Source organism: Giraffa tippelskirchi, chromosome 13 (assembly GCF_054371585.1).
Source record: "Giraffa tippelskirchi isolate mGirTip1 chromosome 13, T2T-mGirTip1v1.2.pri, whole genome shotgun sequence".
Classification (NCBI taxonomy): domain Eukaryota; kingdom Metazoa; phylum Chordata; class Mammalia; order Artiodactyla; family Giraffidae; genus Giraffa; species Giraffa tippelskirchi.
This window is the reverse complement of record NC_137287.1, coordinates 62,254,755-62,269,816: the sequence shown is the minus strand read 5'-3', so window position 1 is coordinate 62,269,816 and position 15,062 is coordinate 62,254,755. Positions and strand designations below refer to the sequence as shown.

The 15,062-nt window shown below is 38.3% G+C and overlaps 1 protein-coding gene across 50 annotated transcripts in view; it reads right to left on the bottom strand.

The window, feature by feature from the left end:
* CUL2 (cullin 2) overlaps positions 1-15,062 on the bottom strand; it is a 73,111-nt gene that overhangs the window by 5,047 nt on the left and 53,002 nt on the right. For all 50 annotated transcript variants that reach the window (XM_081554345.1, XM_081554339.1, XM_081554321.1 and 47 more), the window contains 7 exons: positions 12,829-12,888; positions 12,011-12,139; positions 11,828-11,914; positions 9,920-10,072; positions 9,377-9,454; positions 5,206-5,272; positions 235-437 (listed from right to left, as the gene is read on the bottom strand). In XM_081554345.1, coding sequence (XP_081410471.1) covers positions 235-437; positions 5,206-5,272; positions 9,377-9,454; positions 9,920-10,072; positions 11,828-11,914; positions 12,011-12,139; positions 12,829-12,888 — 777 coding nt within the window. The remainder of the gene's footprint in view (positions 1-234; positions 438-5,205; positions 5,273-9,376; positions 9,455-9,919; positions 10,073-11,827; positions 11,915-12,010; positions 12,140-12,828; positions 12,889-15,062) is intronic.

Genomic DNA, 15,062 nt, shown 5'->3' with positions numbered 1-15,062 from the left:
CGTCACAAGATAAACAAATAAAACTGATCTACAAAGGGCACATGAGTACCAACTGACAGAGCCTTCTCTGAGACACTGAAAGAGCCTGAAGTAACGCAGCTTTCAAGTGCTGCAAAGTACAAAGGGCATTAACGATTATAACTTAACGATTATAACTTTACGTTTGAAACTCCAAATGTCCCATGAAGCTTTAATGTTTATAATACTTAAATTTCTTAAAGTATTACCCCATACCTTTTCTGAATCATGGTTAATCATTTTCACATCGAGTAATGATTTGATTGTTTTCGTCAGTTCCTTTTCATTCATCTGAGTGCTGTCCTGAAGCTCTTTATAGCTGACGGTTTCACTGTTGTTGAAGGCAAGAAGAACTGCCATTTGGTATGTTGTAACCATAGCTACGTATGGTTTGCCCAAATAGTTCATTTTAACTTCACCTATAATTAAAACAAAATTGTGACAATAAGCTGATCACTCAAAGAAGCGTTCCAAAATTACCTGATAAATAGTTGTTTATTTCCAATATTTTCTCTTGAAAGAGTGAACCAAGAACTTAATTATTGCAAAGTTATTCCTGCTAGCAAGGTAGCATTTGTTTGCTGAGGGGGTGGGGGAGGAGGGAGAATTGAATGGAGGGGTATTAGTTTGGGGTATCTAGTATAATCACAGTTAAGCTATCAAACAGTTAATAGGAAAGCTAAGACCTGGGCAGAAAAAACAGTAAGAAGTGGAGGTGGAAGAGAAACAGACAAAAAGAGAACATGACAGCCTGCTACCAGCAACTGCCTCCTGGGTGTCTATCTGGTCTACCCCAGGGAAGGTTCGTGCCTATAGGAGGACACCTCTATTGCAGCTCTGGCTAAAGCGTAATTTCTGCTAAACTATAACAATGTTATTTTATCTCATAAATTAAGTTTTTCTCCCCAGTAATCTTCTAGAAACAAACACAAATGTGAGGCGAGACAAACAGGCAGATTCATTATTTTGTTGAAATCAGTTCAGTTCAGTTGCTCAGTCGTGTCTGACTCTTTGTGACCCCATTGACTGCAGCACGCCAGGCCTCTCTGTCAATCACCAACTCCGGGAGCTTACTCAAATTCATGTCCATTGAGTCAGTGATGCTCTCCAACCATCTCATCCTCTGTCGTCCCCTTCTCCTCCCGCCTTCAATCGTTCCCAGCATCAGGATCTTTTCAAATGAGTCAGTTCTTCACATCAGGTGGCCAAAGTATTGGAGTTTCAGCTTCAGCATCAGTCCTTCCAATGAATATTCAGGATGGATTTCCTTTAGGATAGACTGGTTGGATCTCCTTGCAGTCCAAGAGACTCTCAAGAGTCTTCTCCAATACCACAGTTCAAAAGCATCAATTCTTCAGCCCTCAGCTTTTTTTATAGTCCAACTCTCACATCCATACGTGACTACTGGAAAAACCGCAGCTTTGACTAGACAGACTTTTGTTGGTAAAGTAATGTCTCTGCTTTTTAATATGCTATCTAGGTTGGTCATAGCTTTTCTTCTAAGGAGCAAGCGTCTTTTAATTTCATGGATGCAGTCACCATCTGCAGTGATTCTGGAGCCCAAAAAATAAAGTCTTTTACTGTTTCCATTGTTTCCCCATCTATTTGCCATGAAGTGATGGGACCAGATGCCATGATCTTAGTTTTCTCAACGTTGAGTTTTAAGCCAACTTTTTCACTCTCTTCTTTCACTTTCAACAAGAGGCTCTTTAGTTCTTCTTTGCTTTCTGCCATAGGGCTTCCCTTGTGGCTCAGCTGGTAAAGAATTCACCTGCAATGTGGGAGACCTGGGTTCGATCCCTGGGTTGGGAAGATCCCCTGGAGAAGGAAAAGGCTACCCACTCCAGTATCCTGGCCTGGAGAATTCCATGGATTACAGTCCACGCAGTCACAAAGAGTCAGACACAATTGAACAAGTTTGTTGGAATAGTTGATGGAAATAAAAATGTTCTAGACCCTACACTACCCTGAGAGCTATAAAAACACATCAGGCTTCAGTCAACTACAGTTCTACCCATCTGGGGGCACAGGGGGTGGTGGGTGAGCTCACTGAAGAGCTTGTAGCCAACACTGTTGTCAAACAGATATGCACTTGTAACATAAGAAACAGTTACTACAAGTCAAAGAATCGCTTCCTAAAGCACAAAGTTGTGGTTTAGTGATTGCATTTCTCTTTCTCTTACACGCACATACACATCCTACATTATTTGACTTTTACTGAATTATAAAGTAAATCAGTATGAGACCTGGTTTTTCAGGTTCTACATGAACTTACCCCAAAGGCTCTGTTAGTGATAAACAGCAACTCTGGTCAAGATTTTGTGCTTCTTTTATTATTTAATAATATATATTTCATTCATTATATAATTAAAGAATTTAAAGGAGATAAGTCAATTCTCCAACTTACTATCACCAGATAGATACGCTTATTCTAACTTGCACTTTGCCTCAACTTTTTTTTTAAAAAAAACTAACACTCAGAAATGTTTTTCAAAATTATTGAACGCCTAGAGAAAAAAAAAATTCTAATCTCTAAATTTCCACAAAAGGAGGTTTTAATACTTAATGGAAATACCCAATTCACATAAAGTTTAAGAATATTACCATTAGGATTGTCCTACTAATAACTGGAGAAGGCAATGGCACCCCACTCCAGTACTCTTGCCTGAAGAATCCCATGGATGGAGGAGCCTGGTAGGCTACAGTCCATGGGGTCGCTGGGAGTCGGACACGACTGAGCGACTTCACTTTCACTTTTCCCTTTCATGCACTGGAGAAGGAAATGGCAACCCACTCCAGTATTCTTGCCTGGAGAATCCCAGGGACAGCGGAGCCTGGTGGGCTGCCGTCTATGGGGTCGCACAGAGTCGGACACGACTGAAGCGACTTAGCAGCAGCAGCAGCAGCACTAACAATTAGTATAAAGAGCATTTTAAGAGCTTCATCTCAACATTAAAGTTTAGGAAATGTGGTGAGAGGCAAAAAAATAAACCACATAAATGGCATTAGACCATTTGTGCAATGACTGCTTGATCATATCGCAGAAACAAAGTATAAAATAATGCCTCAAGTATCTAGATGATTAAGCTAGGACCATCACCCAGCTGTCACAGATGTTGCAACGTACTGCCCAGGGTCTGGAAACAGAGTGAGTCTCTGCCACAAGAACCCAGAGGGCATCAGGAGACAACGCAATTAAGGGCTGAAAGTATCATTCACTGATATCAACTCCACTCTGCAACCCTTAGAGAAAAAATGAAAACTTATTAATTTTTTTGCTATTTTCCAATACATTACTGGTATCAGAGGTACATGGACCTCTTCTCACTTTTTTCAGCACCATTCTCTTATTACTCCGCTCAGAGCTGAAAAGACTGGGGAAAGGGTGAGGAGCATGTGGGGCAGGGAAGAAAACCGAAATCTGGATGATTCGCTTAATTACTGCTGGCTAAACACGAAAGGAGAATGACAAAGAGATCATTTAACCTTTAGAACAGGCTGACAAACTCTAAGAGACTCCAAACTAGAATAAAACATTCTGATACATACATACTTGAAAAATTGCATAATTCAAGTGGTATTAGCAGCTGCCAGAAATAAAGAGTAGGCAGAACTCTCAAAACACTTTCATCTGAGTTTCTCCCTCATTACCTATCAGCAACCTAGTCTCTAGCGGAAAGTTTTTCATTATAGAACAATGTCAGCTGCTAAACTGCTGAGTGCATGACAGTGTCACCGATCTGCAACCAGGAGCAAGATACCTGATTCAAGCCATGATCACCAGTGGATGCTGCAGCCACGGGTGATCAGGACCCCCAAAGAGATATTCTCATCAATATCTTAATACAACTAGTTTCTAAACACCAAAAAGTTAAGTCCCTCATTAAAACTACTTGAAGAGACAGACTTGATTACTGCTGAAATAACTGCAAAGAGAGTTTAAACTCCCCAAGATAGCTATTTAGGGAAAGTAAAAGTAACTTTAATTCAAGTACATTAAAACACTGGTCCAGCAATGTATTGTTCCTTAAAACTAATTTACTAAATGAGAATATAAAAATTCACAACAGGTATAAAACTAAAGGCCAACTACTAAGTGACCACATACTAAGAATATCAGCAAACATCTCTTTATTTCACAAACAACTGAAAAAATGCTCAACTTGTTCATTAAAGATACACTTGTATAAATATGTATTACTATGTACTAATTAGCATTATTAACATAATGAGATATCATATTTCCAATATAAAGTAATCAAATAAATGGTACTTATGTTTCTCTTTCCAACCCAGGGATCAATCTGCATATCCTGCATTGGCAGGTGGATTCTTTACCACTGAGCCACCAGAAATTTCTCTTGAGTGAATTTCCTGACAAAGGTATGGCAACTAATCAGATTTTCCTGTATCATTTCTAAGAGACATTAACATACATGGATATCCTTTCTTTCTTATACAAACTGAAAGATGATTCAATGTACTTTTCAAAGCATAGCTTTAGCGAAAGTAGAGAAAATTCTGAGTAGTTTGCTTTGGCTCACATCTTCAGGCAGCTCAGAGCAACTGCATACAAGCTCTCACCACCCAAAATATTAATCCTACTTTCCAACAAGAAGCTAAGGAAATGATTAGATTTTGATTAAACTTTTCTAAAATTGGGAAGTACTGGAAGTTAATTGGGACATTTTGGAAAAAGCATTTTCTACAGCAGTTCACTACAGTACCACAAATAAAAATCAAATGGTTAGGTCTCCTTGTGATGCTGTAATAATTAATGGACTTTCTGAGGATATCTGGCATATCTAGAAAGAACAGGTTTTTTGAAGAATATCTGACTCATCAAGTCAGATATTTTTATTTACTTAATTTAATATTTATTTTATTCTAAATAAAATTCCAAATATCTATAAAAAGTGGCTTGTTACAGAAATGTAGGAAACCATTATAAAATTCAGAAATTCTTGATCAGCAGCACACTATTAAAAGTGCTGCATGTGAACTTCTTTATCGTTGCTTTAAGGGTAACCAGAAAGATAGATGAAGAAGAAAAGGTTAAAAACTATAATTAGAAAGGAAAAAAAAAAGACAACTATAATTAGGCTCTAAGAAATCTCTATCCAAAATTTTAAAATAATCATTATCAGGTAAATTTCATTAAATTAGATATAATTAAATGCATTTTACCTGTACAGAGATAGTGTAACCATGTAAGTTTCCTTCCACTGAAATGTTGGCTGTAAAATAATTCAAACTGTAAAAAAGAAAAAAGGAATCAAATTATTTTCAGCTATGACAACCTAACTTACTTGGCTATCACTACACTAAAAAATCAAAAAGAAAATTCATGTTAGAAAAAGACATTAGAGCCCACAGAGTATATTTACTCATTTTATAGATGAGAAAACACAAAACACATTAAAGCTCCTGATAAAGATTATGCAAGTATCAGACCAGCCCTTTTCACTTACAACTCAGTCTGTGGTTTTCACTGCCAAACCACAGTCCTGCAAATCTGACTTTTTGTATAAATTCAGAAATTATTGTTTTGAATGATATCAATTTGAACTTTATAAATACAAGTGAAAGTTGCTCAGTCATGTCAGACTCCTTGTGACCCCATGGACTGTAGCCTGCCGGCTCCTCTATCCACAGAGTTCTCTAGGCCAGAATACTGGGGTGGGTAGCTGCTCCCTTCTCCCGGGGATCTTCCCAACCCAGGGATAGAACCCAGGTCTGCCACATTGCAGGCAGATTTTTTACCATCTGAGCCAGGAGGGAAGCCCAAGAATACTGGAGTGGGTAGCCACGCCCTTCTCCAGCAGATCTTCCCGACCCAGGAATCAAACCGGGGTCTCCTGAATTGTAGGTGGATTCTTTACCAGCTGAGCTACCAGGGAAGCCTATAAAGCACTAAGCAAAAAACATTACCGCACACATTTCAATATGAAAATATAAATCATAAAATCATATCTTCATCTCTAGTCTCTATAACATATACCTTTGTTGAAGGGACAGGTTGACTAGCGTCAACAGTTACTCCAAAAGTGACAACCATGATTTAACTTCTACATACAGTCAAACACTAATACAAGCAAAGCATGAGTCTTCACTTTGTATCTTTTGTTGATACTATTGTGGAAAATTAAACATTCTATTAACATAACTTTGAGATTAAAAAAATTCCTCCCTCTGACTGAATGTGGGACCATCAGTCCAAAAAGTAGAGAGCTCTTTTTAAAGAGCTAGTACATAATCTACAGTGAGAAAATGATACTGAAATTGGACTTACTAGGAAAAAACAAAGGACAAACTCCCTCTACTGGTACTGAGAGAAAGTTCAAATGGAGAAAACAATATTCTTGAAATCAAGATTTTACAGTCAGAAAGAAACTCACTTTTTGTTTGTAAATAAAGATACTGGAACCTGGGGGTGGTCATATGTTAATAAGCGAAGTTTAAGGGGTTTATTCCAGAACTCCAATAAGTACTGGAAAATAATTATTTCAAGGAGAAAGAAAAGAATGACAAAGTTACAAGGAAACTATTACTACTTCTGCTCCCAACTTCTTTAATCTCAATTGGCAAAGTAGGCTCTTAAGAAGAAACAAGTTTTAAGACTGTCAAAGGTGAGTGGTCGGTCAGTCTTCTAAGTCTACCTTATGCATGGTATCTTAAAATACACCTGACTGTTTATATTATGCTCGCCTGCTGTTACCACTACTGTCAGTATTAGTATCAACTACTACTTCTACTATCAGCTACTGTTTACTGAGTACTTACTTTACACATCTCACTTTATCTTCATATCAGCACTCTGAGTATTAGTATCATTACTTAACAGAAAATTAGAAAGTTATTTGCCCTGAGTCACAGAGCACAGTAAATGGCAGAATTAACATGTAAAACCAGGATTTATGATTCCAAAGCTTACACTGTTATTTGATTTATATCCTTACTTTTAAAGAAACAAAAATATACATAATTCAAAGATTCAAATGGCACGTTTTGAACTTCTCTAAGAAACAGTGTAATGAAGTAACATTTTCAATTTATTTTATTTCTTTATTTTTAACTGAAGGATAATTGCTTTACAATACTGGGTTGGTTTCTGCCATACATCAACATGAATCAGCCGTAAGTATAAATATGTCCCCTCCCTCTGGAACCCCCCTCCCCACCTCTCACCCCATCGCACTCCTCCAGGGCACCAGTCTGAGCTCCCTAAGTCATACAGCAAATTCCCACTGGCTACCTGTTTTACATATGGTAGTGTGTATGTTTCCATGCAACTCTCTCCATTTTCATTTTAAATAACATATGCATACCTCACTGGTTCACAATCTCAAGTTATTGCCCAAATAAAAGACTACTAAAAGATTATGAAAGCCTTTTGGATACATATATATGAATGACTGAGTCACCTTCACCGTTTACCTGAAACTATCACAAGATTGTTAATCAGCTGTGAAGGTGAAATTATCACAAGATTGTTAGTTGGCAGTGAAACTGAAAGTTGCCTGGTCATGTCCAACTCTTTGTGACCCCATGGACTATATATAGTCCATGGATTCTCCAGGCCAGAATACTGGAGTGGGTAGCCTTTCTCTTCTCCAGGAATCGAATGCAGGTCTACTGCATTGCAGGCAGATTCTTTACCAGCTGAGTCACAAGGGAAGTCCAAGAATACTGGAGTGAGTAGCCAATCCCTTCTCCAGTGGATCTTCCCAACCTACGAATTGAACCAGGGTCTCCTCCATTGCAGGCAGATTCCTTACCAGCTGAGCTACCAGGGAAGCTCTGGTTAGTCGGCTATACTCCAACATAAAATAAAAAGTTAATGAAAAGGATAATGAAGATTTTGCTAGAAAAAAAGAAAATGCTACCTAAACTTCCATCCAATCAAGAAATAAGAAGCCTTGTTTAGTGAGTTAGAGAATCAAAAAGGGTCAGTTGGAAGAGAAATGGAAACATGTCCATCCATTCAAAAACTTGTACATGAATGTTCAGAGTAGCATGACTTATACACCCAAAAGATCAAAACAGCTCAAACATCCATCAACTGATGTTGGATGAGTCAATAAAATGCGGTGACTCCATACAATGGAACATTATTTGGCAGTATTGAGCATAGGCTAAAACATGGATGAGCTGTGACATTCTGCAAAGTGAATGAAGGCAGTCACAAAAGACCACGTATGACATAGCACTACACCAGATGTCCAGAATGGGTAAATCTATAGAGAAAGAAAGCAGATTGCCTAGGGCTGGGGAGGGGGTAGGGAGTTGGTGAAGGTGAAGAGTGACTACTAATGGGTAGGGGGTTTCTTTCAGGGTAATTAAACAATTAAAATGTTCTAAAATTAATGGTGCTGACAAACATACTGTGACTATACTGAAAACCACTGAAAGTGTACACGTTAAATGAATTGTGTAGTGCTGTGGCCTGAATGTTTGTGTCTCCCCAAATTCGTATGTTGAAATCCTGATGCCCAATGTGATGGTTTTAGAAGGTGGGGCCTTTGGGAGGTGCTTAGATCACCTCATCTAAGGCATTAAGCCCCACAGAGCTCCCCAGCTCCCGCTACCACGTGAGGACACAGTCTGTCCCCTTAGAGGGCCTTCGCCTCACCATGCTGTCATCCTGGCCTCGAACTTCAAGCCTCCAAAACCATGAGAAATCAATCTCTGTTGTTTATAAGCTGCCCAGGCTGTGGTATTTTGTTACAGCAGCCTGATAAAATGACTACACAACCATATGACTAAGCCATATGGTACATGAATTATAGCTCAACAGCTGCTGACAACAGAGTCTCTACAGTCTCTGAAAACGCTTTACGTTAGAATTCTAAGGTTTCTATTCAGTCACATTTTAAGACCATGTTTACTTGTATTTTCCATCTTCATTTTTTTTCTAGAATATTTCCCATTCCCTATATATTTACCCAAATTATAGCCCAGAAACAAAAATAACTATTATAAAGGATAAATGAATTATAAAAATGGCTCCACATTCAAGTGAAAAATTAGAAGATGACTGCTTTAAGTCCTGGATTCTAAAACTTTCTTCTAATATCAAAATTTTTGTAATTTAGAATTACTTATGACAGACAATCGATTTACAAGAGTAAGAGACAAGTTCTGACAACGAACTGACACCACTAAGTGTTTTAGTTTAGCGTTAATTAGAAAGTATTATCATTTATAGTCTTCCTACAAGGCAGAATAATCATAACTTGTGAATATGTTTTTATATCACATGAGCCCTTATGACTTTGAAGAAATATTTAAAATGACATAACATGAAGACAATTATTAAAATTCCTAAGGTCTTCCAATATATCTTCTGTCCACTTACCATCTGTACACTTTTTTCCAATTCCTGGGGAATTGCAAATGTAGATGAAGGAGCCTGAGTAAGAGGCCATGCACCAGCCTAAAAGGAGAAGAATAAAATTGTTAAATAGATACATTTCTCACTTGAAAGTGAATGTTTACAAAATGATGCAAGCAACTACAATGGGAATCCCTGGTGGCTCAGCAGTAAAGAATCTGCCTGCAATGCAGGAGACTCGAGTTTGATCCCTGGGTTGGAAAGATCCCCTGGAGAAGGACATGCCAGCTCACTCCAGTATTCAGTCCATGGGCTCTTAAGAGCTGGTCACGACTTACCAACTAACACCACCATCACAAACAACTAAAACAACTTTTTCTCCTTCCTCCAAATGCTGATAAAACCCATCAGCATGACTATCAGGGCACAGTTCATTTCAAATCAATGTAATGTGTTACCTTCAGAAGCTATAACCCTCTGACTGAAAGAAAGGTAATCAGGCATCCATCTATTAATCAGTCCTCTGTATCACAAATGATTAGTAAATGCCCACAATAAAACACATACCTGTAGAACATATATTTGAAAACTAATTCCCAAATCTATTACTGTGTCCTGATTTTTGATAAAATTGTTGAACTTATTGTTGAGATCTGCACTGACACTCATATCTGTATACATCCGATGTAGCTTGCTGGTAAATTCATAACCACAGGCTTGCTGTAGAAGAAAGTTTTAAAGATTTAAAAACAAAACTAATAAACCATACTGATTATTAAAAATGTTGTGCTACTGCTATGTCTCTGGTCAAACATCTGGCCTGTACACTCACACCGAAGGCCTGGATTATTCATCATGCAAAGCAGTTATTCAAAATATTTCAAAAATTCCTTTCTTCTTTTTTTTAACACAGATTAAATAAGTGAATGAAAACAAGTATTCATGAAATAACAAATTTCCATTTAAAACAAGAACTTTTCTATAAATCTGCATGTCATTTCAATACTAAACACTGCTTCATTACTGTAGGATACCTTATAAGGTTTACAGACAGTATCGAATACACATAAAAGATAACTGGGAATATTTGAGCCAGTAGTTAATGTTATAAGGAGGACATTGAGGAAGATTTTTAATACTATCAACTGAATAATGAAGAAATCTATTTCTTTGAAATTATTCCAAACTCTGTAATCATCAGGCCAAAAAATCTGCATCTCTAATCTTGGGATATAAAAAGCTTTGTTAACATTATCTTTAAAAATTAAAAGTTATTTTTGGTATCTTTGAAAAGGACCGCATATTCAATGTCTGCTATACAGGAAGACTATCACTATTGAATAACTCAGGATAAATATGAATCAGTTCAGTTCAGTTCAGTCGCTCAGTCATGTCCGACTCTTTGCAACCCCATGAATTGCAGCACGCCAGGCCTCTCTGTCCATCACCAACTCCCAGAGTCCACCCAAACCCATGTCCATCGAGTCAGTGATGCCATCCAGCCATCTCACCCTCTCTCGTCCCCTTCTCCTCCTGCCCCCAATCCTTCCCAGCATTAGGTTCTTTTCCAATGAGTCAACTCTTCCCATGAGGTGGCCAAAGTATTGAAGTTTCAGCTTCAACATCAGTCCTTCCAATGAACACCCAGAAGTGATCTCCTTTAGGATGGACTGGTTGGACCTCCTTGCAGTCCAAGGGACTCTCAAGAGTCTTCTCCAACACCACAGTTCAAAAGCATCGATTCTTCGGTGCTCAGCTTTCTTCACCATCCAACTCTCACATCCATACATGACTACTGGAAAAACCATAGCCTTAACTAGACGGACCTTTGTTGGCAGAGTAATGTCTCTGCTTTTCAATATGCTGTCTAGGTTGGTCATAACCTTCCTTCCAAGGAGTAAGCATCTTTTAATTTCATGGCTGCAATCACCATCAGCAGTGATTTTGGAGCCCCCAAAAATAAAGTCTGACACTGTTTGCACTGTTTCCCCATCTATTTCCCATGAAGTGATGGGACCAGATGCCATGATCTTAGTTTTCTGAATGTTGAGCTTTAAGCCAACTTTTTCACTCTCCTCTCTCACTTTCATCAAGAGGCTCTTTAGTTCTTCTCCGCTTTCTGCCATAAGGGTGGTGTCATCTGCATATCTGACGTTATTGATATTGAATCAGCAACTGCTTATCTCATCAGTCTGTAAGCTAAAATCACGTAAAAGTGAACTGAAATTCAAATGCCCTCCACAAAACTTGTACTTAAAACTTGTACAAATCTTATCTTGTAGGTGATTCTATATCAACATATAGAGCGATTCTGTCCTTTAATACAGCATTTGCACGTGCTAACATGAAACTACACTTTACGTTTAACCAGTCAACTGCTGATGAATTATTTCTTGTTATTACTCATATTGTGAAAATGACCATCTCTGTGTGCTAGTGAAATAACTTCTAAGACATATGAAAGTCCTACAGTACCTTTAATTTATTGATCATGGCTTCTTCAGAATCCATAGACATAGATAATCCATGAATTAAACGCTTCGCCAACATTCTTGCGTAGAACTACATTAAAAAAGATTAAAAGATTATTTCCTTTCTGATTTAAAGTTCAAAGATTAATCAAAGCTGACACATAAAACTTTCAGACTCAAAAATTACCTTTTGAAAAACATCTTTATCGTCGATATATTTGAAGACAGTGATAAAGCTCGTGAGCTTGTCCTCTACTTCATTCTCTGTCATTCCCTTTGCTGATTTCTTCAGCAAGTTGTCACAGTATTTAGCGAGCTCAAATAGAAATTGACAGTAACTCTTACTAAGGGTCCTTCTCAAAGGATGCACCATGGTAACAACGCAAAATAAGATCATGGGTTTTTGTCATACTCAAGCTTATGTTTTGAAATTATGCACTAAAACTTAAAATACATGTCACTGGGTAAATTTTTTTTAAAAAAACTATAAACAAGTAAAATCTAATCAACACTGAAAGATCCACTGGAGCACTGATATAAGTAACTAGGTTTTGATGCAACACCTAGGTGAGTTTTGAGCAGCACTATCATTTCTGACATTAAAAAATACTTACTAAAAATCTTATTATAACCTTATAAGCAAGTTTCCTTTACAGATTTTCATTGGTCATCAAATTCCCCCTTTAGAGTTCAGATAAAATTAAACCTCTATGAAATGTGATGCAAATTATTTTAAAGCAGTCATCCTTTTCAACTCAAACTTTGTAGGATGGAATATTTTCTCCTTCAATTATTTTTTAAGAAAAGTCTACAGAGATGACCTACTGAATCCCTTATACAAATGTCAAATTAAATACAATGTTGATCAGTTTTTATTTTTAATAATTAATTTCATCGATTTTTCCAAAAACACGTTACAAAAAAACAAATCTGACATTCATCTCAGCTTGCATCCTCTAATGCCAATTTTTCATAAGATTACATTTATGCAACCATCAAACTTACCAATTCAGGTGCTTTGCAAACAGACTTGGGTTCTCTGTAATTTACAACTGATGTAAGGGCCTAAATAGAAGACAGAACAGGAATTAGTCACCAGCAACAGGGTAAAAGACCTTTTAGAACTAACACCCAAAAAAGATGTCCTTTTCATTATAGGGGACTGGAATGCAAAAGTAGGAAGTCAGGAAACACCTGGAGTAACAGGCAAATTTGGCCTTGGAGTACAGAATGAAGCAGGGCAAAGGCTAATAGAGTTTTGCCAAGAGAATGCACTGGTCATAGCAAACACCCTCTTCCAACAACACAAGAGAAGACTCTACTTATGGATATCACCAGATGTCCATCAGATTGATTATATTCTTTGCAACCAAAGATGGAGAAGCTCTATACAGTCAGCAAAAACAAGACCGGGAGCTGACTGTGGCTCAGATCATGAACTTCTTATTGCCAAATTCAGACTTAGACTGAAGAAACTGGGGGAAAACCACTAGACCATTCAGGTATGATCTAAATCAAATCCCTTATGATTATACAGTGGAAGTGAGAAATAGATTTAAGGGACTAGATCTGATAGACAAGAGTGCCTGATGAACTATGGACGGAGGTACGTGACACTGTACAGGAGACAGGAATCAAGACCATCCCCAAGAAAAAGAAATGCAAAAAAGCAAAATGGCTGGCTGAGGAGGCCTTACAAATAGCTGTGAAAAGAAGAGAAGCTCAAGGCAAAGGAGAAAAGGAAAGATATACCCATTTGAATGCAGAGTTCCAAAGAACAGCAAGGAGATAAGAAAGCCTTCCTCAGCGTTCACTGCAAAGAAATAGAGGAAAACAATAGAATGGGAAAGACTAGAGATCTCTTCAAGAAAATCAAAGATACCAAGGGAACATTTCATGCAAAGATGGGTTCAATAAAGGACAGAAATGGTATGGACCTAACAGAAGCAGAAGATATTAAGAAGAGGTGGCAAGAATACACAGAAGAACTATACAAAAAAGATCTTCACGACCCAGATAATCACGATGGTATGATCACTCACCTAGAGCCAGACATCCTGAAATGTAAGTCAAGTGGGCCTTAGGAAGCATCTGCTGTTGCTGCTGCTGCTGCTAAGTCGCTTCAGTCGTGTCCGACTCTGTGCGACCCCATAGACGGCAGCCCACCAGGCTCCTTCGTCTCTGGGATTCTCCAGGCAAGAATATTGGAGTGGGTTGCCATTTCCTTCTCCAGTGCGTGAAAGTGAAAAGTGAAAGTGAAGTCGCTCAGTCGTGTCTGACTCTTCGTGACCCCATGGGCTGCAGCCTACCAGGCTTCTCCGTCCATGGGGTTTCCCAGGCAAGAGTACTGGAGTGGGGTGCCATTACCATCTCTGTAGGAAGCATCACTACGAACAAAGATAGTGGAGGTGATGGAATTCCAGCTGAACTATTTCAAGTCCTAAAAGACGATGCTGTGAAAGTGCCGCACTCAATATGTCAGCAAATTTGGAAAACTCAGCAGTAGCCACAGGACTGGAAAAGGTCAGTTTTCATTCCAATCCCAAAGAAAGGCAATGCCAAAGAATGCTCAAACTACCGCACAATTGCATTCATCTCGTATGCTAGTAAACTGATGCTCAAAATTCTCCAAGCCAGGTTTCAACAGTACATGAACCGTGAACTTCCAGATGTCCAAGCTGGTTTTAGAAAAGGCAGAGGAACCAGAGATCAAATTGCCACATCCGCTGGATCATCGAAAAAGCAAGAGAGTTCCAGAAAAACATCTATTTCTGCTTTATTGACTATGCCAAAGCCTTTGACTGTGTGGATCACAATAAACTGGAAAATTCTGAAAGACATGGGAATACCAGAGAACCTGACCTGCCTCTTGAGAAATCTGTATGCAGGTCAGGAAGCAACTGTTAGAACTAGACATGGAACAGACTGGTTCCAAATGGTAAAAGGAGTATGTCAAGGCTGTATATAGTCACCCTGCTTATTTAACTTATATGCAGAGTTCATCATGAGAAGCACTGGGCTGGATGAAGCACAAGCTGGAATCAAGATTGCCGGGAGAAATATCAATAACCTCAGATATGCAGATGATACCACCCTTATGGCAGAAAGTGAAGAAGAACTTAAGAGCTTCTTGATGAAAGTGAAAGAGGAGCATGAAAAAGTTGGCTTAAAGCTCAACGTTCAGAAAACGAAGATCATGGCATCCAGTCCCATCACTTCATGGGAAATAGATGGGGAAA